A 25,477-nucleotide genomic window follows, 5' to 3' on the forward strand; every position below is an offset into this window, starting at 1 on the left:
GGATTAGTTCCATTTTGCCCATGGATTCTTGGGAACACAAAAACTGTATTTTTTTTTCAAACAAATATGCTGCACTTTGCTGGCCCCACACATACAAACATGTTAGCTGAATTAATTTTATTTTCAGTCTCTGAACCCCTGTGTTTTAGTTATTTTCTCCTTGCTGAGCTGTAAGACCCTGTGCCCACAACTTCTTGGAAGAGAGGTCTGTTTTGGCTCATGGTTGTAGTCCCGGTGGGCTGGCTTTAAGGCAGGAAAGGCTTGGGGAAGGGTCCAGTGAGGAAAGCTCACATCATGGCAGCCAGGAAGCAGAAAGTGGAAGCAGGGGCCAAGGAGGAAAATAGAACCTTCCCTGCCAGCTCCTTTCTTCCAGCTAGACCCAACCTCCTAAAACCAAGTTCTAAACACTTGAGACTTCTAGAGCCACTTTAGATACAAACCCTAATACCTAGTACTTTTAGTAGCATGTCTAGAAAAATTAAGCTCCATGGAATTGCAGACTATTTCCTTTAAGTTTTCTGAGTTCAAAGAGAGTATGTTCGTATAATGAGGTATCTAAATTATACCTTCATACTGACTACTTTAATGTTCTGATATACATAGGTTAGATAGCTGTTTGTGTCTTCCCCCAACCCCACAGTACTGGGGATTGAAATCAGGACCCTACGCTTGCTAGCCAAGTGCTTATTCTACTGAGCTATCTCCCTGGCCCCAAGTGTTTTTTGTTTGTTGTTTTTTGTTTGTTTTTGTTTTCTTTTTTGTGGAACTAGGGATTGAACTCAGGCCCTTGTGCTTGCCAGGCAAGCACTTATTCTACTGAGCTATCTCCCTGGCCCAGCTGTTTGTGTTATAAAGGATACCTTGGGTTTATATTGTGTACTTTTCGTGGCATAAGTCTCCAAGTGGAATACTTAAAGTCCTTGTGAAGTGTAGCCTTTCTGCATATAATTCCATGTGTAAGACTTCTGACTAAAGAGGAAAACTACAAAAGCAAGAAGGGAAAATATACATATGTATATATGCAGAATAGTTTGGATAATTGTTCTGCGGATTTCTGCTGATCTATTGAAAGGAGCAGTTAATCCTTAAAATTATTTTTTTAATGTCGTTCTTTTTAATTTCTTATGACTTTTTTTTACCGATTTTGCAGGTTTATATTTGGTAGTCTAAACAACTAATTCGAAGATAATATTATGCAATACAACCATTGTCAAATTCCTATTGCTTTGTTTAATGAAATTTTGTATCATTTCTAATGTTTTCTTTACCATTTTGTATTCTAAAGATACAAAATAAAAAATTTTTAAAAACACTAAAAAAAGATGAAAACTAACAGCTAAGAGAGGAAAATACGGATGAAGTGAAGTCGACCATCATTTCTATTTATTAAAAAGTTAATGGCCCAAAACATATTTTTTCATTCATTCAATTTCGGATTTTTTATTTGGGGGGCGTTTTTTAAAGAGAAAACAATGATAACAAAATTTCAAAGCAAGATAGTAGGAGGGTAACAATGGTTAGTACATTGCTTACTATTATCTTCAGAGTAGTTGTGCACATTACAAGACAGACGCATGAAAGACTGATCAAATGATATGAGCACAAAACTTTCTCTTCAGTGAACTAACAGATTGATAATATAGCTATCTTAACTATCTTGTATGTATATTTTCTTTTTCCTTTTTTTGCTTTTTCCTTTTCTCCTTTTCCCCCTTTCAGTTTCTCTCTCCATTTAAACAGTTTCTTCCCATTTCCCCATATCTGTTGTGCATTTTGAATGTCACTTACTCTTTGAGCTTCTTACACTAGGAAGACAGTATAAAGTTCACACATGCAAGAATGATTTATTTCATTTATGAGTATGGTCTCAAGTTGCATCCATTTACCTATAAAGATCTCAAGATTATCCTTATTTATAGCTGAATAGTACTCCATTGTATAATAATATCACATCTTTTTTATCCATTCCTCAGTTGATGGACATTTGGGTTATTTCCAACATTTAACTACTACAGTTGCTTTGCCATAAACATGGGTGCACATTTGTTACTATGGTATGATGTTTTTAATTCTTTGGGAAATATATATATGGCAGAGTAGTAACTGGGTTGAATGGGACCTAAGGTCCTAGTTTTTTGAGGGATCTCCACACTGATTTCCACAGTACATATACCAGGCTACACTCCCCGCAAGAATGGAGAAAAGTTCCTTTTTCTCTTCAGTTCCTCTAGCATTTGTTACTGGTTGATTTCTTCATGGCAGCTGTTCTTTCTGGGGTGAGATGGAATCTCTGTTGTTTTAATTTGCATCTCTCAAGTGATCAATGATATTTGACATTTTTTCATATATTTATTTATCATTTATATTCTTTCATCTAAGAAGTGTGCATTCATCTCAGATGCCCATTTTTGGATTGGTTCTTTGAATCTGGGGGATGTGATTTTTTGTTATTTTTTATATGTTCTAGATATAAGTCCTTTGCCTGAGGGTAAAGGATTATTGGCTAAGATTATTTCCCACTCTGTGGGTTGTCTTTGCACTGTGTTGGTGATTTCTTTTGAAGTGCAAAAGCTTTTTAATAACATGAGATCCCAACTGTAGATTCTTTGGAGTATTTCCCATGAAGTTTGGGTTTTGTTCATGAACTCTCTGCCAATCCCTGTGTCTTCAAAATCTTACCTATTTTCTCTTCCAGTAGATTGTGTTTGTTTTAATATTTAGATCTTTGATCCATTTTGATTTTAATTTTGTGCATGGTGATAGACATGGATCTAGTTTTGGTTTTCAGCCTGTAGAGTCAGTTTTCCCAGTACCGTTTATTAAAGAGGCTGTCTTTCTCCCAGTGAACATGTTGGCCACCTTTTCAGAGATACGATGGGTGAGTGTGTTTGTTCTGTCTGCATCTTCTAATCTGTTCCATTGATCCTTAGTTTTGTTTTTATGCCAGTACCATGCTGATTTTAAAACAGTAGCATTGTAGTATAATTTCAGGTCTGATATTGTGATGTCCACTGACTGACTTACCATTGTTGCACCGAATGGCTTTTGCTATTTCAGGTCTTTTCTGGTTCCAAATACATTTTAGGAATGTTTTCTCTAGTTCTGTGAGGTATGCTAAGGTTATTTTGATTGAGATTATATCAAATCTGTATAACAATTTAGGGACTACAGCCATTTTCATTATATTCATCTTCATATCCAGAGCAAGGAGTATCTTTCCATCTTTGGATATCCTCTTCCATCTCCTTTTTCAGAGTACTGTGATTTTCAATGTACAGATCTTTGACTTCATTGTTAGAGTGATTCCTAAGTATTTCATTTTTGGATCCTATAGTAAAACATGTGGTTTCCCTAATTTCTCTCTCAGTGAGTTTGTTGTTTGTGTACAGAAATGTCATTGACTTGATGTTGACTTTGTATCCAGTTATGCTACTGAATTTGCTTATTAAACCTAGAACTCCTTTGGTGGGGTTTTTGGCGTATTTTGCATACAGTATCATGCCATCTGCAAACAATGATAACTTAATGTCTTCTTTTCTTATCCATATTTCTTTCATTTCTCTTTCTTGTCAAATTGCTTGAGTTAATGTGTGTGTGTGTGTGTGTGTGTGTGTGTGTGTGTATATATATATATATATATATATATATATACAGGTTCTCGCTATGCAGCTCAGAGTCATAGTGATCCTCCTGTCTCAGCCTCCCCAACATTGAGATTAAGGCATGCACCACCACACCTGTGCTACTATGCCTGGTTTTAGGACCATCATGGGACACCTGGGGATCTGAGGCCAGCGTGGCATATGGTACCAGGGATCGAACTCAGGTCCTTGTGCTTGTCAGGCAGGCACTTAGACTGTTGAGCTATCTCCCCAGTCCCCAGAACTATACTGAATAGGAGTGGTGATAGTGGACACCCTTGCCTTGTTCCTGATTTTAGAATGAAAGTTTTCAGTTTTTGTCCGTTTACTATGATGTTGGCTTTTGGTTTGTCATAGATGGCTTTTATCAGGGTGAGGTAAAGATCATCTATTCTGATTTTTTGTAGGGATTTTTGTCATAAGTGCTGGACATTGTAAAAAGTTTGTCTGCATCTTTTCAGATGATCATGTGGGTTTTGTGTTTGGCTTTGTTGATAATGGTATACTACATTTATTGATTTGCACATTTTGAACTATCCCTGTATTCCTGGGATGAATCCCTCTTGGTCAGGATATATTATCTTCTTGGTGATTTGCCGCATTCTGTTTGCTAGTATCTCACTGAGTATTTTCGCATGTATGTTCATTAGGAAGACACCTGTAGTTTTCTTTTGTAGTTGAGTCTTTCTCTGGTTTTGGTATCAGGGTAATACTCACCTCCAGGCATGAGTTATAAAGTATTACTTCCCTTTTAATTTCATTAAGAATTTGTGGAGTATTGGTATTAAATCCTCTCTAACTTTGTTGTTGAATTCAGTAGTGAACTCATCAGCAGATGGGCTTTCCTTTGTTGATAAGTTTTTAATACATTTTCAATCTCATTAACTGATATTGGGTTATTCAGAATTTTTTTTATTTTTTAAAGAGAGTACAAATTAGAATTAAAAAGTTACAAGTCATACAGAATTTCACTTAACAAAGTAATATGAATTTCACAGTATTGGTTGTAATACATAGTGTTGTCTCCCAGTTATTCATATTACCAGATATATGCATGTAAAATTGGAAGAAAGAAAAGAGAAGTAAATGTATAAGAAATTAAGAAGAGAAAAAGTACAAACAATTGAAAAAGTAATGAAACAAATTAAAGCATTAACTGCTTCTATCCATAAAAAGAACTGCACAGTACAGTTGTCCAAACCATCCAGTTTACATACATAAATAAATATATTTCCCCTACTCTCGCTCCTGTCCTTCTCCTCAACTCAGTAACTCTTTCTTTTTGAATAAGTTCATTCCCTTTTCCTAATATCTGTTGTACCCTTCAGATTCCATTTTTTGTCTTTCAGGTTCTCACACTAATACAATGTTTGTACATCGTCTCACACTAAGGAGATAATACGATTTTTGCACATATGGGTCTGATTTATTTCCCTTCAGAGTATGTTCTCTAGTTGCATCCATTTACCAACAAAAGACTCATATTTATCCTGTTTTATAGCTGAATAATACCTCATTGTGTAAAAATACCACATCTTTATCCATTCTTCAGTTATTGGGCATCTGGGTTGTTTCCAGGATTTAGCTATAACAAATGGCACTGCTATGAACATGGGTGCACATAGATCGCTGTGGTATAAGGTTTTTAATTCTTCTGGAAAAATACCCAGGAGGGGAATAGCTTGCTTGCTTGAGAGATCTTCTTGATTTAGTTTTGTTAACTTTACATATCTAGGAATCTGTCCATTGCTTCCATGTTCCATCCTATGAGAGTAAACATTTTCAAAGTATTTTTTTTTCTGTATTTAGGACAAGGTCTACAGGGTCTCACTACATAGATTGGACCCATAGTGATTCTCCCGTTTTCAGCCTCCCAAGCGCTGGAATCGAACCCCAGCTGCTGTGCTCTGCATGAACAGGTGCTTTAGTCTGCTGAGCTATCAGGCTAGCCCTTCAAAGTAGGTTTGGATCTTTTGAATTTCCACCTAATCTATTGTGGTTTTGTCCTATTCTTTCCTCAGTGCATGAATTTCAGGCTTCCTTTTTTTTTTTTTTTTTTTTTTTTTTTTTTTTTTTTTTTTTTTTTTTTTTTTTTAAGGGTTTTTTTTTTTGGCTTAAGTTTTATTGGTTTTTATTCTTTTAAAGAACCACCTCTTCAATTCATTAAATCTTTGTATTGTTCTCTTAGTCTCTGTTGTTTTCATTTCTTTTCTGATCCTAATAATTTCCTCCTGTGTTTGGGCTTTGTGCTTGTCTCCATCTTCTTTTGCTAGAACCTTAAGGTGCAATATTAGGTTGTGTATTTGTGTTTGTCCTGTTTTGCTAATGTGAGAATTCACCACTATAAATTTCCTCTTAGAACTGCTATCATTGCCTCCCATATGTTCCAGTGTGTTATATCTGCTTTCTCATTTAGTTGTAGATACTGTTTAATTTCTTCTTTAATTTTATCTGTGACCCATTAGTTGATAAGGAGATGTTACTTAATTTCCATATATTAATGAAGTTTTTGCAGTTTCTTTTGCCATTAATTTCTAATTTCATTACACTACGGTCCAGTAACATGCATGGAATAATTTCAGTTCCTTTTCATTTATTTAATCATGTTCTGTAAGCTAGTGCATGGTTTATTTTAGAGATTGTCTAAATATGCAGCTGAGAAGAATGTGTACTTGATGGTGTTGGGTGGAACACTCTGAAAACATCTACTGAATTCATTTGTTCACAGGTTTGGTTTCTTTTTTCTTTATTATTATTTTTATTTTTTTAATGTATTTAGTACAGGGTCTAAAGGGTCTCACTGCACAGATCAGACTTGGGAATGATTCCCCTGTTTTCAACCTCCCAAGTGCTGGGATTACAGGCTTGTGCCACCATGCCCTGTCTCAATAGCCTTCTCAGAGCACCCCGCGGGTGGGGCTGGCACAGCTTGCTGGGGATCAAACCCCGGATGCTGCACTCTGTCTAAGCAGGCACTTTAACCCACTGAGCTATCTGGCTGGCCCAAAGGCTCTTTTTTTTTACCCCCCAGGATCAAACTCAGGACCTTGTGTTTTCCAGGCAGGCACTTAAGCCACTGAGCTGTCTTCCTGGCCCTGGTATTTCTTTGCTAGTTTTTTGTCTTGTTGATCTATCTTTTTGTGACAGTGGGGTATTAAGGTCTCCCATTACAGTTGTTTTCCACTGTTTGACTTTCAGTCTATGAGTTTATTTTTGAGTTAAATGTGTTTCTTATATACAACATATTGTTGGATCGTGTTCCTTGATCTGTTCTTCCAATCTGTTTCTTTTGATTGATGAATTCAGGCCATTTTGGTTATAACTGATATGTATTGACTCACCTTTGTCATGATATTTTCCCACTTTCGGTTCCCTGCGTTTTTCCCTCTGTTTAATTGTTTGTCCTGACTGGTGATTTCTTTCTGTTGTTCTTGAAATTGTGGTCATTTTTATCTCTGTCTATGATACCTTTTAGTACTCTTTAAAGGGTTGGTTTGGTGCTCATGAATTTCTTCAGCTTTTTGTCATGGACATTTCTTATTTCTCCATTAATTTCAAAAGATAGTTTTGCAGGGTACATCAATGTAGGTTGGAAGTTGTTTTTACTCTCAAGACTTGAAATACTTTACTCCAAGCTCCTCTTGACTTGAGTGTTTGTCGTAAGAAGTGTGTCATGATTTTGAAGCACTTTCCTTTATAGGTGATCTGTTTCTCTTTTCTTAACGATTAATATTCTGTTCTTGTGCTGAAGTTCTGGAGTCTTGATTTTTATATGTCTTGGTGTGGTTTATTTTGGTTAGCTGTTTGAAATTTTATATGCTTTGTTTATTTGTATGTCAAATTCTTTATCCATTCTTGGGAGATTTTCAGCTTTTGTGCTTTTCTAGCTTTCTCATTGTATCCAATTGATCTTATGTTTTTCTATTTTGTGTAATCTTGTAGCTTCATTTTTCATGGTCTAGCTATTTTTAAAACATCTTTCTTTTCTTTTTTTATGTTATAATTTCTTTTTTTTTCTTTTCAAAGTTTTATTGATAAACATATAGCAATGAGACAGTTTCAAATCAAATCGAAAGTACAGTTTCAACAAATAATACACTGCATATATTCTTCTTAGTGGTTAATTGCTGTACAAGATGCGGACTTGTGATCCTATTTACAAACTCCATTAGAACAAATCATTCTATTCATTAACAGAATGTAACTATATATCTATCCCAACCACTTTGAATACACAGATACAAAATGGACATTCATCGGTATACCCCATTTTTTCTAAGTTCCATTATTGAATATTATAGGTGTGTAAACTCAGCAAAATATTCTAAAAGAGTACAGAAGCCCATAATAGCATTGGGTCTTCTGTTTAATTGGCAATGTCAGAAATTATTGACATGAGTCCCCCACAGCTCAACATAACAACATGGCTTTACTTCCTATATTTCATCTTCATACTTTTCTACTGGATGGTTAAGACCAAGGTAAAGCAGAACCTATGCAACAAGAGTTGTAGCTTTTTGGTTTGAGAAGGTCAGTGAAATGCCCTCAGGATTTATCCTGAGATCCTGTACCTCAGATTGTAGAACCTTTGTCAGTGCAGCCATGTGGATGAGTCACGGCCATTGCTTGGCCAATGTGCTCTCTGTGAAAGCCTGAGAGAGTGTCTTCTCCTCATGTGACTCTCCTTAGGCACACTCCACGTCATCGATCGATTTCCTCTTTGGCCCCATAACCTTCTTGATCAGAAAATCTGGGAAACTGCCGAGGTACATGACGTTACAGTACAAGTTCTCATATGTCCTGAGTCTTAATTGACCTTAGAAGGGTAGGGCCAAAATATTGGCTTTCCTTGTAGTCCTCCTTTTTCTCTAATTTTGGTCTGCAAACTTAGGTTGTTAACCATCCAGAAGACAAGCTTATTGTTATTATCAAATGATTTACGTTATCAAGCTTAACCTCACTATTTCACTACATTTCAAACTTCTTAGGCATAAGGAACAGGTATTTTTCATCAAGTATTGATATGTTGAACCTTAAGTCCCTACATAATATGATAAAGAACATTTAAAAATTAGATTATATTTTAACAATAGGATAAAGAATTCTATGCTTCTCATGTTTGCACATAAGTCCAAAAATCTCACCATATACAACCTTGAAGCAGGACTGTCCCACAGTATTCCTTTTCCTGTCTCTTGCTTTCATTCACCACCCCCTTCTTCTTGAACATCCACCTACCCGAGAGACATCTTAGCAGTAACTGGCAAAAACATCTTTCTTTTCATGATCACTAGTTGCAGTTCTGTCTTCAAGATCTGATGGTCTGTCCTCTCCTGCAATCTGTTACGTAGACTTTCAGTGGAGATTTTGTCCCTTGGATTTCTGTTTGAATCTGTTCCATGGGCTCTATTTCTTTCCGATGTTGAGTATTTTTTTGTTTCCTTGATTTTTGTACCTGAGAGATTATTTTTCCCATAGCCTTTTCCACTGTCTTTTTGTTTGTTTTTGTTTTTATTTCTGTTGTTGTTTCAGAAAGTTCTAATGTTTGTCTTCCAATTTCATCTATCTCATTGTGTTCCTGGCTTGGCCTGGGAGCCTTAGGGGGCTGGTGTTGCATTTTGTTTCTGTGTCTTCTCCTTTTCTATTTTTCCTTTTTTATTCTTACTTTTTTTTTTCTATTTGATGCTTTCTGATTTCTTATGTTAGATTTATCACTAGTATTGAGGCTTCCCTAGGAGATATCTGACCTTTAGGGATGTCCCGTAGATGTCAGTGGTTCTTTATACCTGTCCTAAGAACCTACCTCCCTAGTTTGTAAAGGAAGCAATCTTACTAGTTGGCTCAATACCCAATCCTTTGGTACTGGGCTGTTGTGGTGATTACAACCCCATACCAAGGGTTATCATGTAGGAGAGAAAAACTGATTTTAACATGTATGACATCCTGGCTGAAGTAGTACAGTTGATAATAATAGCTTCAATTAACCTAAGACTACGTTGTATCTATATATGCAGAACAGTTAGGATAGATATGCAGCAACTTTTGCTTAATTCAGTGAGAAGAAAGATGTGTACTAATAGTGTTTGGACAGGATATCCTGTCTGCATCTTGTACTATGGATGACCACTAAGAAAACAACAATGTACAATGTATTAATTATTGAAACTGTCTTATTAATCAGTTTTGAAACTGTCTTATTGCTACTTCTCAATAAAGTAAAATAAAATAATAAATAAATAAGTATAACCTAAATACTGACAAACTATAATAACCATTAACCTGCCACCTTCACTCATGGGAGTAAACTCTAAAGTTGTATAACAAAATCAAACATATGCCATGTACTTACATGCAGTGATTTTCCTTTTAGTGGACTGATTTTATCCTTTTGCAGGGCTTGAGAGGTTAAGTTGCACAGAGAACAGGATAAAGTGATGAATGAGGTCAAATATAGTCAAGTCAAGGCTAGAAGTCAAAGGATGATCACACAAGTTTTGGAAAACTGGAGGACACAGTAAAGAAAGAATGAAATGGATTGTGAAGGAGTAATCAGAAAGATAAGAAACTATGTTTATTCACTTGAAAGTTTAAATTCACACAGTAGTTGAGGAAAGAGATCAATAGAATAAAATTAAAAAGGTAGGAAGCCTCAACAGTGAAGAAAGAGGAGAATGGAAAAGAAAGGAATAAAAGAAAAGTAGACCTGAAAAAGAGAGGAGAGAAAAGAAAAATTTTTTTAAAAAAGTAACTACAAAATACAAGACAAAGCAAGATGACTTCCAACCAGACAAGAAAGAGATGGCCAATCAGACAAACAAGGGAGAATAAAAGTAGTAAAGTAACTGGTGTTTGCAGTTCTTTGATAGTATCCTTGTCAAATCCCAGAAATGTGTTGTGTACTCCAGATAAGTTTGCCGTAAGAATCATGCTGAGTATTGGACTGATCTTGGCCTCTGGGTGTGGGGATTCGGAATGGTCTTTTGTTGATGGAGCTCTCCAGAACCCAACTGCTGGCTCCTTGCTGCTACTTCAGATACTTCCACGTTGCTGATCTTGTTGATTACTCCATGTGCCCCACCGGCTGGCCTGGGTTTGGTGGATCCTGGTCAGTTGACCTGCCAAAAGTGTGTGTCCCTTCACTTGCTTTGATAGAAGTCTCCTGGGTACACTTCCCAGTACCACCTCCTGTCCAGTGGTCCTAGAGGTAGGCTGCTACTGTGCAGCTCAGTACTGAGATGGAAACAAACACTAGCACAGCCAGCATTTTTTTTGTTAAACCTTAGTTCATTAATCTAAATGCCAGCTACTGCACAACCGTAACATAACTTGCAAACAAAGTCAAATGCAATTTGGGGATAATGCAAGAAGAGAGGTAGAATGTTGTTCTAAATTGCTTTGCACTTAAAAATAAGCATAACCAGTGCTTTTGGGAAAATACAAGGGAAGACCATCTTGTCACCTTCTCTGGGATAAAAAATTAAGTGAATATGTTGCCTCTGGGTTCAATATTTCTAGAAAAAAAATTGTCTTTTCATTTCACTACCATTGTCTAACACAGTAACTTGATGTTTCCACTTTACAAAATATGAGACTCTGGAGTTATATGCACTTACAAACATACTTTTGGATAAATGATTCTCAACCTTCTATTACTCTTTATTTCTGTCTCATTAATTACCAAGTTTCAGTACAATTTTTTAAATGACAATTTAAACTTAATACTTTAGTTGTCAATAATGGAACTAAGAGATTTGAAATTTGTTATTCTATTGGTAGTTTTACCCTTGAATATGTTTATAATAGTCAGTTACTATTATAAACTGTTCTCCAATTCACTATTTCTCTAGTTTATTATGGAAAGTATCACTTGAGTAGAATAATATATTACATTTTTACCACAAAAATCATAAAGAAAGCCTTACATTTGAAGCTAAATATGAAGAGGAATTTGTGAAGTCTTATTTTTATATTAATACCTACATTTTTAAATTTATGTGGTATGTGTTTATATGTTTATGATAGACAAATTTAATTATATATTCACAGAGATTTATATAGAGGCATTAAAAAACAAGCATAGTCAGTTGTGGGTGTTCGTTATATATAAAGGTTATTGAGAATGCAAAGATTTAAAAGATAGAAGAACCTAGTAATTGCCTTTAAGATCCGAACACAAAGCATTAGTTTGGATTTTACAAGGCCAGCCAGCAACAAAAGAGCAGTAATTTATGAGCTCAGCGTAAAAGAATAGCATAATTGCATTAAAAATTAATGCTAATGAACACTAAAATGGGGAAGGTGGTTATGATGAAAGTTTGTATTCATCTTTCCTGGTTTGAATGATGGCTAGTGGCTTGATTAATGGCTTAATTTCTATCAATTAGCGGGGAAAAATCTCCTGCGAGACAAGGGTAAATTGAGCATTGAATTACATATCTTGCTTTTGTGTGCTAAGAAAAAAGAGCTGCGTATCTGTGATATTAGCCACAGTGACAAATGTGGTGTGCCCTGCGATGTCTGCATTAGCTCTCCTGACAGGCGAGTTGTGTGTGGTTATGGGGTGTTTGGAGATGGCTGGCAGACAGCATTCACTGTGAGTTCCTTAGAAACACACTACTCTTCCATCTATAGAATTTTAATTAGAGTCAACAAGAATTCTAAAATTAAAATGGACAGTGAACAGCAGCTGTAGATTCTATAGCCTCACCTGTTATACCTCACATTATATTCCTTTTTTCTACCCAGTTAAAATAAGAAAACTTCAAATAGCTTTACTGTTATTAGAATTATTATTTCTTTGCACTCTTTAACTACATGGGCTTATTAGATTTGGAACAAGCATAAAGCAATAGTGTATGCAGTTGGATTGCATAGTGCTTGCTGGTTTAGACAAATTCACAGAAGTCATTTTATTTTTGTAACACTTGCTGTACTACTGATGAACAACTCTGAAGTGATAATTTCCTACTTTGGTTCTTTATTGGCCGAAGGGAGAAATGCTACATTTTCTGGAAACTTTTTATTCACTTACAAAACATTTGAGAATGACATGTATAATTCTTTAAACATTTTTTTTTAGATTTGAAAGATTTTAACAGTATATATCCATGATCCCGCTTCAACATACTGCCAGAAGATCAAGATAATATATGACCCCTCCTCTATATAAGGCTATATTCTATTTTACTGAGTGAATAAATATTGAAATGCAGAACAATACCAAAAACATTTATTATTTCTGATAAGTATGTTGTGGGGAGGTAATTTGTTGGGTGGTAGGGCTGAGCAAAATTTATTTCATTGGGAAATAATTGCTAAATCTCAATTCAGGGATTTGATCCCAGTTCTGCTACCAACTAATGATGTGACTGGTAAATTATTCATCAACCTCAATTTCTCATCTTTACTCTGAGAAGAGTAGGTTTGTCTCATGCAGTTCTGATAGTTAAATGAGCAATTTTTAGGAGGTAGTTAGCACAGAGTGCCTTAAATAGTAAGTTTTCATTGCTGCTTCTTTGACTGTTTCTGCTACTAGAAAAGCTCATCTGACTTTTTAAACAACTATTTAAATGAAAAGTTAGTTTCTTTGACTTTCTCCACTAGTAAAATATTAAAAATTTTATTCAAAATCAAAATTTCTGTAGACTTACTCACGCTAGACTAAAACATGGTTTATTCCTATTTTGTGTAATTCATTTTATAAGACAGCTATGAACAAATGACAAAAGGTCCTACTTAGCAAATCACTGCAATCTGGATCAGCAAAAATTCTGCTTCTCCACTCAGCCTCAGAGCATCCAGTGAGTCAAGGTGGGATAGGATTGGGATGGGCCTTTTGGGCCTTGACAGAGATGTGCTTAGGCTATTGTCTACTGCTTCCATTCCGCTTCTTCTAGTCTTCCATGCCATCCCACATGAATGAATGTATACCACAAAATATATCGGTCAAAGCCAGTTATTACCTGGCTAAACCCAAACAAGTTGCCAGTCCAAACTGTGTAGCGAGATCCTGCACCAAATTAAAAAAAAAAAAAAATTGTTCAACTATACTGTTAGAAATGTATGTAGTCTAACTTTTTAGCCAACTTTCATGTCATTAATACTACTACCAAATGAGCACTTTAGCACTTAATAGCTATCATTTATTAAGTGCTTTTAGTGATTCCCTAGCTCTGCACTCAGCTATTATCTCTGCAGAGTATTATCTCCCCACTTTTCATAGTGATTGCTTCACATCACCTTTGTCTCTGCAGAAATGTCACCATTTCACAGAGCTCTTCCCTGATTACCTAAACAGGAAGAGCTGTCCTCCTTTAGCCTTCTATTCTACTCTATTTTCCTTAGTTATGGGCTGGGAAGACAGTGTAGTAGAATAAGCACTTGCCTGGCAAGGGCAGGGTCCTGTAATCCCCAGTACTGCAAAAAATTAAATAAATAAACAAAAATATTTTCCATAATTATGTATTTTTGTTTGTTTATTCATTGTTTGTCTTCCATGTTAAAATATAAACTGCATAAAGAAAAAACTCTTAATATCTAAATTCCTGGTGTGTATATTGAATATGACCATATATTTGAATGGAATAAGGCAAAGTGTGGGGAGTGAATCTCAGTCACTGTCATGTTTGGGCCCTTACTGTCCCTATGCCACAGACAAGAAAGCTGAGCTTGAACTATTTACTCAAGCCTACAACAGCTACTAACAACAGAGAGAGGAATTAACCCAGACATAGTGAACCAAGAACCCTTAAAACTAGGGATTGCCTGACATTTAATTTTTTAAGGTACAAAAACTTACAATTTCTAATCTTTTAAGTTCCCCCATTGTGTTTTCTTTTAATGGTATTACTTTAATGTCATTTAATTTTCAGTTATTTGATAAGTGTACATTCACTGCTTACTAATAATAGAGGATCCTCCACTAAACTCTGGAGGTAGCAATGAGTATTTCCCTTCTAGCCAGGGAAATGAAGCTTTCATTTACAAAAAAAAAAAAAAAAAAGATAGTATCAGAGTAAGATAGCATTTACTAAGAGCTAAATGAATTGTAAAAGAGGCCTTTTTCTTGGAGGTGGCAAGGAAAAGCGTCGCCAAAACAGACATTCAGAAGAAAGGAAAAGGTGAGACGTAAGAAAACTAAACAAGGCATTCAGTGTGGAGGTTGTCTGGATACCTAGATCACTTGCATTTATTCAAATGTTTAACCAAAATTATTTTTCACTGGTACAATAACATTAAAATTATTTCTATTTCTTAGCCTGATGTAAACAACTTAATGCAAGGTGAGTTTGTCTTGTACCCCAGGGGGGAATGACTTTCATACTTTGATATTGTAGCATAAATTTCCAGAAGACTTAACAGACAAGCCAGATTCCACCTAAGAAAGTTTCTAGTCTGTCAAGTTTTATGGGCATCACTTCCTGAACTTTATTCCCAGGGACATTGATCGTAGGAGCAACTTTCAATGTTGGGACTGGATGGATTTCTGATTATATGCTTTGTATAATTTTTTAAAGAAACAAACATATTGTTTAAAAAGGTAAGAAAGCAATGGCTGTATTTTTTTTTAATTTGTATTCATGAGAAATCGTTGTAATAACTTTAGAATCCCACATAAGCTTTATGAAACAGTTTATGTGCTCAAAATTTTTATTGAGTAGCCGGCTTTACCATGTAAATTTGCTGTTGCCTTTTTTTCCATTCTTGTAAAACACTTGAAAATGTTTTACATTACAAAGGTTGGTTTTTAAATATCTATCTTGTGCCATAAAAGGGAATTTCATAGATATTTTCCATTCTTGACTAAGATTTGAGTCAATTTAATCGGATAATAAGATACTCTTTTGTATTATTCATGTGTTTGTAGCAGTACTATTAGTATATAAATTTTTTTTTCCTGGAAGCGCATTATAAGTAACTGAATAGCTGGGCCAACTGACCCAAATTCTTTATAACATAAGATGCATTTAACTTTGGGGAAATTCATAAAATATTAATATTCAAAAGGAATCAGTTGAAGATGAGTTCTTTGTATGAGTTTAAGGTATCTCATGAAAATCAAGTTGCCGTTATTCTGTGATTACATCCAGAGCAATAGTGCCATCTGCTGTTACCAGCTTAGCTTTGTTATTAGAGGATCTTGGCATATGTTTGTAATCTACAAATAAGTATAACAGACTAAAATTTTTGTCTTTGAAATGAAACATTTATATTGGGTCTTGTTTTTATTTAGTAGTTTTAAATTTGTATACCAATTCATGATATATTCAAAGAACTCTGTAGATATTATAACGTGAAATTGGATGCCAAATAAAACTTTAAGTAGTGGGAGAGCCAAATTTATAATAATGTAACTTCAACAGTAACTAATAAAACATTTCAATTTTTTTATTTTTATCATAAAAAACAAAATTATTTTCAGTGCAATGAATTAATATTGACTTTTGTGGTCTCTGGTGACATGGATTTCTAATTCTATTTTTTATTTTACTGTAAAATACATACCAATTTACTGAAAAACATATGGAGGTCATTTTACTACCAATAGTGTATTTATAAAAAAATCATTAAATGCTAATGGATAATTTTGCTTCATGTTTACCATATTAATGGTTTAACGAATCATATAATTTTGATTCTCCCAGTAACAATGAACTTGTAATCTACATCTGCCAGGAGATAAAAATAAAGACAAGATGTTTTGTAGGCTAGGTGTTCCTGTAAAAACTAGTTTTAATTCACATTTTTCCCAATCTTAAAATTGATTCAGGATTTTTAAATAAATTGGCATGTATAACATAAGAAGCTGAATTTATAGCATGTAATATACATTATTGATGTGTTTTCTTCTGCTTCTAAAATGACAGGATTATACTTGAGACATGCATTTGTGGACATTGGTATTAAAATTCTGAGTACGAAGCAATTTAATATATATTTTATGTCTACTGCTTTCACACAGCACAGAGCTAAGCTATTATAAGGCTGAAAATATCAGGAATCTTTCAAATTTTAATTTAGCTATCAGTCCTTTACAACAAGTCAAATGGTTCCCACATTGAAAGATAAAAGCTATGTTGGTTTATTTTCATACTGTGAGTCAGGCATACTGGATTGCTTCTCTGTGCCCTGTACTTTGTTAGTTCTGAGGTGATTTTTAAAGAAGCACAAAGACAATGTTCTGCTTTCTCTAATCTTTTCCCTTCTTTCCTTTATAATTTCTACAATGCTGTTTTAATAAGCATATTGGCCCTTTGGCCAGCTTCTATGATAACACTTTTATTTGTATTAGGAGCTGGTCGTGTTTCCAAATTTAAAGCTACAAACACTGAAAGCTTTAGACATCAGTACTGTTTGTAAGTTCACCTCTGACATCTAATACTAATGATGTGCTTTGCAAATCCAAATGAGAGAATATGTTATGGTAAAAACCCAAGAGTTCCAGTAGTTGATACGTATGAGACATCATCCTGAAGTCAGAAATAATGTCTTTTGGTTGGGAATTAGAGATGGCGAAAGAATCCTAGTGAAACTAATTAGGACCTATATAAACAAATGTGGACTTTGAAGTTGAATCACGTGGACTGATACCCATTGACTTCACTATATTAATACTACTCTGATGTCATTAATTTTGAAAGTACCCACTTGTTAGGGATGTTTTAGTATTGATTAATTAGCTGCACAAAAATATTCTCAATTCAACATCCTCAGTTAATACATTGTGAAATTAAAACCTAGATAAGCTTATATTTGAAAGCACATGGAACTGTTTGCTCTTCTACTAATGACAGTACTTACGTAGGAAAATGTATTGTCCGAAGATGGGAATATTATCTGCAGCAGCTGCTACTTCTAGCATTCCAGGCCATTTCTCACAGGAAAAAAGAGCATTACAGTTGTTAGGGGCCCTTCTTCAGAGGAACTTTATTTTATATAAGTAAATTGAAGCTTGCATAAGACCAAAAGTTGAGATAAGTATTTTAAATAAAATGTTAATTTTTGTTCAACTCTTGAAATCAAATTTATTTTCATATTTTTTATAATTATGTCTATGCAGCATTTAAGTTTTTCAGTTTAGAACTGCCAGGATGTAAAACTCTCTTTGATGCAAATAATTCCACCTTTTTGTTAAACCAGTGACTGTATTCATTTGTTTAAAAAGTGGATCCAATATGAGGTGTGATCAAAACATACAATAAAAAAGTGGATCTAGTAATTACCCACAGTATCTAAATCTCAAAAATTTTAGCTGAGTATGGAGTGGCTTTTAATTCAACTATGTATTTGTATTGGATTTCAGCAAGTTTAAGCAGTGAGGCTGTGAATCACTGTACACATTTTCTGCTCACTTGATACATATGTGAAAAAGGAAATGCAAACTGATGAAATGGCACATGCATATGATTGTTTATTAAAGCAAAAGCAAAATGAAGTCATCCATTAATAGGCAATGGTAAAAAAATTTTAAAACAGTAAAGGGCCATTGTGTGGGTACAAAATAAAAGCAGGAAATCTAACCTGCTAGTTTAGTGAAGAGATTGAGTGAAGAAATACAATATATATAAGAGTATATAGTATACAGTATTAATTTTGTGTAATAAGTGAGAAGAGAATATATACATATATTTTCAGGAGTAAACATTGGGAAGATAAACCCAAATAACATTAAGAATGATTACTTATGAGAAACGAACATCCCTCTAAATGATGGTGTTTTAAATTTTACCCTTAAATCATGAAGCGACATCTGATAATCAGTAACTATTTTTTTTAAAATGTATTTAGTACATGGTCTACAGGGTCTCATTACACAAATTGGACTCATAGTGATTCTCCTATTTTCAGCCTCAAATGGAGAATAATTTTAAGTCACTTCAGAGTATTATTAGCAGAGCAAATCCTAACGTCAAAAAGGGGGCTGGGGAGAGAGTTTAGCAGTCTAAGTGCCTTCCTGGCAAGGGCAAGGAACTGGGTTCAATCCCCAGTACCACATGCCATGACAGGCCCGGAACCCCAGGTGAATTGTACCAGCCCCCAAAACTGGGCATGGTGGCATATGTCTGTAATCCTAGCACTGGGGAGGCTGAACCAGGAGGATCAGTACAAGTCCAAGATACATGGTGAGACCCTGTACTAAATAAATAAATGATTTTTTTAAACTTCAAAATTTTAATTAACCACTAGGAGGAATGTATGCAATGTGTTCATTATTGAAACTGTCCTACCAATTTGATTTGAAACTGTCTCATTTGTTTCTCAATAAAATTATGGAAAAAAATTTAAATATATTGACATACCCTATTAATTGTAATGGTTATCTTATTATTTTGAAACTAATACATATTAGGAAAACCAAATGAATACCTTTGATGATTAAAATTTAGGCCTAAAAGGAAAATACCAAATATAAAATACCCAAATATCTAAATGTAAAATTAAAAGAAAGTTCTTTAATTTTGTTGATAGTGTCAGCATGTGAGTTCTCACAATAATTTTTCTCTTTCACAAGTATGTATTTCCCATCCTACTTACTCAAAACACTGAGAAGCAGTGCCAATTTAGTGACAAGAAATACCCCTAGTATGTGGGTTCTTGTATCTAAATACCATTCCCCATTAAAGGAGTCCACACTTTTGGGAGAAATAACAAATGTTCATGTCTAGGACAGGAACCATATAATGATTACAGCACATCATGTCATGCCTTAACTGTAAGAGATTGTTAAGCCAATTTAAAGAAGCTCCAACTGCTGACAGTTAAAACAGTTTAAGCATCAAAGTAGGAAGATAATTACCATAGACTGAAATGTAGTCAATACTGTATATAAGTATTCTGAGTTCACGATGGTCATTTTTGAACAAAAATGGATACAGGAGGGAAAAATTAAACATTTTTGTGACTTTTCTATACAGGCTATATTTCATAGTCATTAAATAATTGATGAGTTTTAAGTTTTTCATTGTAAAAAAATTAGAGCTTATAAATGAGGGAAGAAATAGTAAGATTAGGAAATTACCATTCAACAACTTGTATTGAAACAATTGATGTAAGAAGCAATAATCAATCAGATTATTGTGTGAAAGAACAATAACAAACTTTATAAGGGGAGGGTCAAAATGACAACACCTTGGACCCACTGATCAATCCTAACATCATGGGGGAAGACAGGTATATACTGATATGATGCAAAAGGAATTACATAGCAGTACCTGTGGTAATTTTGTGATGAAAAGAATTTGAACCTAAGTGTAATCAGACCTTTAGATCTAATTACTCATCTACACAAAATATGGGTAATTTAAGAACATGTTAAATCACACTATGAGTGTGAAACCATTCACCCAGAGTATAGAAAATTTTATGAACAAATGATCCAGTTCCTTCAAAATAAATGGCAATGAAAGGGAAGTATAATGGACTAAAAATGAAAAGAGATTTAAGGTATTCATCAAACAAGTAGAATGCATGACCCTTGTCTGTATGTTTCATAAAAGGGAATTACAAAAGTCTTTTTTTGGAAAATTATTGTAAATTAGCCATGAACTATGTAAATGATAGTGAAAATTGTTGATAATAATTTTAAGTATGAAATAATGTTTTGTTGCTGTTATTTTAAGCCCTTGTTTGCCAGAGATGCCTGTTACTCAAGAATAATGTCATATTATTCTTGAGGTATACTGTTCAGTATTCTGGGTTCCCACCAGAAAACATATTTTTATTTTATTTTTTTGTTTTTGTTTTTGGTGCCAAGGACCGAACCCAGGGCTTCCAGCTTGCTAGGCAAGCATTCTACCGCTGAGCCAAATCCCCAGCCCCCAGAAAACATATTGAGGGGATAATGGATAGATTACATGAGAGTAACAGAAAGTTAATGATTTTAGAAATTGAGTAATGGGATTCAGAAATGAAATTAAGATTCATGGTGCTCTTATCCCTTTTATATATATTTCCATAATAAAATGTTAAAAATTTTTAAAGTTCTCCTGTATTGGCCTAGATTAACTGAGATCGTAATTAGCAGGGCCAGGCTGACCAAATATCTCAGCAGGTTTCATCTCCGGGCCTGCCTGCCATGCCGGCCCCACCCCTGGGGCACGCTGAGGCAGCAATTTAGACTGGGCATAGTGGCGTGCACCTGTAATCCCAGCTCTTGGGAGGCTGTAAACAGGAGGATCACTACTGGTCCGATCTACTCAGTGAGACCCTGAACACCCTGTAGACCCTTTCCTAAAATACAAAGAAAAGTAATTAGCAGGGCCTTCTCAGCAATATTTTAGGTTTTAGGTGAGACACTTGGTTCCTGTGAATGTTATATTTGTGAATCTCAAAGGAAAAAAAATTTATTCTTATTGCTGAAATGTACCTTTTCATCCCTTTAAATTTTTTAATCATTTATTTTTTTTTAATTTTATTTGGTACAGTGTCTCACTACACAGCTTGGACTCGTAATGAGCCTCCTGGCTCAGCCTCCCCTGTGCTGGGATTACAGGCATTTGCCACTATGCCCAGTCTCTGTGGTTGGCTCAGCACAGGGCCAGTTTGGAATGCATTGAACCAGGGATTGAACCTGGGTCCTTGCGCTGACCAGGCAGGCACTTAGATCGCTGAGCTATCTCTCCAGTCCTTTTAAATTTTATAAGTAGTAAAGGTTCTTAGAAAAAAAACAGTGTTTAGGTGTTGTGTTATTAACATGCTTACACCAAAATACACTCTTTTTTTAGACCAAGCCACCCTGGTAGAACAAGTAAAAAGAGTTAAAGAAATTGAAGCTATTGAAAGTGATTCTTTTGTACAGCAAACTTTCAGATCAAGTAAAGAAGTCAAAAAGGTAAGTTATCCTAACAACATTATGAATAAGCCTTTGGATTCCAACTGATGATATGCTTTATTAGTAGATTTTAGTTAGATGCAAGTGCTTCTTCTAATAGATAAAGTAGGTTGAGAGAATTTTATTGAGAATCAATCAGAGAAAATCAGCTCAACTGGTACAAAAATACAGTATAAAAGGGAATCTGATGCCATTTTTATTATAATTTCCAAGACCAAAATGTCAACCTGATGGCTCTCTTACAGTAATCTACATTTCCTGAACATACAGTTATCTTTTAAATATAATCTACTTTTTGAATTCACAGATAAATGTTAGAAAAGAACTTTAAAACTATTACCCAAAGAATAACTTCTATTTCCATCCTTTGCTCAAGTGTTTATCTTAGTCAACTGCTATAAAAGGAGCTTTGACATTTTATTTCTCTTCAATTTTTTATGTATCCTTTCATTAATACAATTGCTTTTAGAATGTGTTTACTAGGAAAAGGCAGTCTACAAAATACATGTATTCTTGGGCTGGGGAGATGGCTCAGTGCAATAAGCACTTCCCTGGCAAGCGCAAGGGCCTGAGTTCAATCCCCGGTTCCACCAAAAAAAAAAAAAAGCAAAATACATGTATTCTTTAAAAACATAATTATAATTATTCTAAAGTATTATATATCTATAAATATATTAATGGCTATAAATATCCTGAGGGCAAATATAATAATTCACTTTTACTCCAATATTGCATATTTAAGTAGTTGTAATTTGTGAGATACTATGCATATGTTTATAAATATCCATTCTTAAATTTTTCAAGATGGAGTTACTTGTTACAGGTTACATTGTTTAACATGTTTCCAGATTCAGCCTCCACAAATATTGTGCCAGCTCCAATTCCACTCAAAAGTGCTAGGAAATGACTGTGTCTGACACTGTGGTTAACTCAAGGTCCTGTCTGGCTTTTGTGTGCTTATTGACCTAACAAGTGAAAATTGATGTGTTATTTGCATTAGCACTCCTTTTTTACTAATGATATGAAAGTATTCTTTTCCATTTTTTAAAAATAATTCATTCACAAGACGTGACTTGAGTATGTGATACCTACCATGCACAGAACTAAGCAGCATGGGATGATCTATGGTCCGTGAGTTGTCATTGTGTTGATTGCATTTAAATTTTGGTCATTTTCATCATAATTCCTAAATCATGGAGCTATGAAATGGACATTTGTAAGTATAGTTACCTATCTTATTGTTGCATATTGTAAGCACGTTCATCTGTCCTAATAAAAGTACTATAATTTATATTTAAATTGACTTTCCTAGTATTTGTTTCCTAAAGTTTACTGAGACTTTTCAGTTCTCACTGGGCTCTCTCATAATCACTATGTATTTTCTTTTCGTGAAAATATTCTTTTATAGTTAATATGGTGGATTTTCTTCAAAAATCTCCTTTTTCCTATTTGATACTATAAATGTTCTCTTTAAACTTATTTTTAATTCAATACCTTTTCTTCGAAAAAGCATGCACTGAAAGGTAAGAAATAGTTTCAACAGGAAAATGTGCTAAAAAGGCTCAGGAGACAGCATTTACCTTGGTGCATGGACAGCACTCTAAAGTTTTGGACTTCCAACATTGAACTGCATTATTAGTAACTACATTTTGAAATGATCAAATGATAAGTAAGTGATAGGTGAACAATGAATAAATTCTCACTGACGGAAATATAAGAAAGGACAATTTGTTAGTTTAGAAAATGACATCCCTTTCTAGTTTCTGAAATGTCTGTGTGTGCAATATAATGCAAGGATTCAAGTTGCCCAAGAAGCTGAATTATTTATCAGGAGATTACTTAGCAAAAAGAAGTAAATAATCTTGAGCATTTTATTCAAACCATAGGGAGAGATGATGGTAAATCCCTAATACATAGCAAAGATTAACTCTCTTACGGACTTCATTACTATGCCCAGGTTTCAACAACTTTCCCTTCTGGATAGTGCTACAGCTGTGGTATGAAGTTTATATCTCTAATAGAGAATATTCTGTACCAACCACCCCTTCCATTGGTACAGTCTTTCTTCAGCTGTGTTAATTCCACTAATTAATGTAAGATCTATTACAAGAAGAAAATGACTATTACCAATGACATGCTAGACACTGTGTCTCCTGAAACACATATTGATTTAACTAGTTGAACTCTGAAATCATATTTCTTTTGCCTGAGTGGATAGAGAATCTGATAGCTCCTGCTACTTCATTAACTTTAAGAGCCAAGATGAAGTTTGTTTTCAAACAGATGTCCTTGATATGCTTAGTATCAATTACTTAGTCTTAATAATATATCTGAGAAAAAATCAGCCTGTGTTCAGATGGAGAGTAAATAGTCCTAGGCAGCATAGGCTTTTGTTTTTTTACTTGGAAGTGCATGATAAAACTAAATTTTTCCAAACAGAATCACCAGGTGGCAGTGTCACTGATGGCCAGAACTTGTGGCAGTATCCATGTTGAGATTTATCATTAAGGCAAAATTTTCTCTTGTACTTTTCCTCTCTTAAAAAAGAAGCAATAAGGGGCTGGTGAGATGGCTCAGTGGTCTAAAGCACCTACTTAGAACAAGCTTAGCAAAGCACAGGGACCACGGTTCAATCCCCCAGCACCACATGCCAGCCAGCCCCGCCCCCTGGTGGGCTGAGCTGGCCACACACACACATATAAATAAATAAATAAAATTTTTTTAAAAAGAAGGAATAAGTTATTATATCTGCTAATTTTAAAATAATTTACTTCTCAAAAAAATGTTAATCTATCATATAGCTAAAAACAGAATTCAAGGACTAAGAGCCCACTTAGGCAAGCGCAGCAACCAGGGTTCAATCCCAGGCACCACATGCTGCACCCATCCTGCCCCTGGGCACGCTGAACCACCGCTGAGATTGGGCGTGGTGGTGCATGCCTCCAATCCCAGAGTCGGGGAGGCTGAAAACAAGAGGATCGCTATAAGTCTGAGCGGCAGAGTGAGACCCTGTACCAAATACATTTTTTTAAAAAAATCGATTATTTTGGTGTGTATAGTAGAATTATATTTCTCTGACCTGAAGAAGTGAGATACACATCTTTGACAATAGCAGCACTGCATAGCTTCTTAAGGTAGTTGGACATGGACTGCCAGTCTCGTAGCTAAGCCCTATATATCAGATGTGTTCAGTTACATTTACAAGCTCCTATAGTTACTACAGGACAATATACACTACCAAAAATCAATTTCTTAGACCTCAGTGGATTGGCATTCTTCCCACTTTTCCCCACACAGAATACCAGACTTTACTATTAAACAACCTCAGTTTTTTAAAGGATTACTATATTACTTGGGATCCTCTGCTTTGTAGGACCAGTGTACTAGAAACATGTAAATCTTTGGAAATCTAGAGGGGAGATTACTGGCTCTGAAATATAAAAAGGAACCTGCCAAATCAAATTCAGTATTTCTTTAAATATTTATAAAAATTAGTATTATGCTTAAAATTAACACTAAGTTTTAGACTTACTATATGTAACACCCCCTTTGAAAACAATTCGTATAGTAGATTTCTCTTACTTTGCCAGCATTCCTAAACCTACTTGCTGACTGCTCAGAGGTCTACCATTTGAGGGCCTTTTTTCTACAAGAGTATGGATCTCTCCTGTGAATACAGAACAACTTCCATGAACATTAAGATTTTAAATAGTGTTTTTAATTTAGCAAAATACATCCTAAAAAGAAGAGGTGGATCTTGACATCAAAAGTTGATTTCTGGAGGTGGAGGAGGAGGCGGCTCAGGGAGAGAGAGCAGCGAGCTGGAGCGCGGAGCGCGAGTGAGGGAGCTGAACCGCCCGCCCGCTCGCTGCCGCCGCCTCCCCTCCGCAAGCAGGAGCCCCGGCTGGGGCCCGGCACGCCGCCCCCCGCCCCTCCCTGATCGTCTGGCCTCGAGGGCGGAGCGAGCGAGAGAGCGAGGGGGAGGGCGAGCGAGCCGCGCCGGGAG

The 25,477-nt window shown here is 35.1% G+C and overlaps 1 protein-coding gene across 1 annotated transcript in view; it reads left to right on the top strand.

Annotated features, from left to right (window-relative positions):
* Positions 1-2,874: 2,874 nt before the first annotated feature.
* The window catches only part of LOC111812166 (serine/Arginine-related protein 53-like), a 27,142-nt gene continuing 4,539 nt past the window's right edge, over positions 2,875-25,477 (top strand). Inside the window, exons 1-2 of the mRNA XM_023699714.1 lie at positions 2,875-2,878; positions 21,365-21,471. Of these exons, the coding sequence (XP_023555482.1) occupies positions 2,875-2,878; positions 21,365-21,471 (111 nt within the window). The remainder of the gene's footprint in view (positions 2,879-21,364; positions 21,472-25,477) is intronic.

The sequence above is a fragment of the Octodon degus genome, unplaced genomic scaffold, assembly GCF_000260255.1.
Source record: "Octodon degus isolate 3935 unplaced genomic scaffold, OctDeg1.0 scaffold00115, whole genome shotgun sequence".
NCBI lineage: Eukaryota > Metazoa > Chordata > Mammalia > Rodentia > Octodontidae > Octodon > Octodon degus.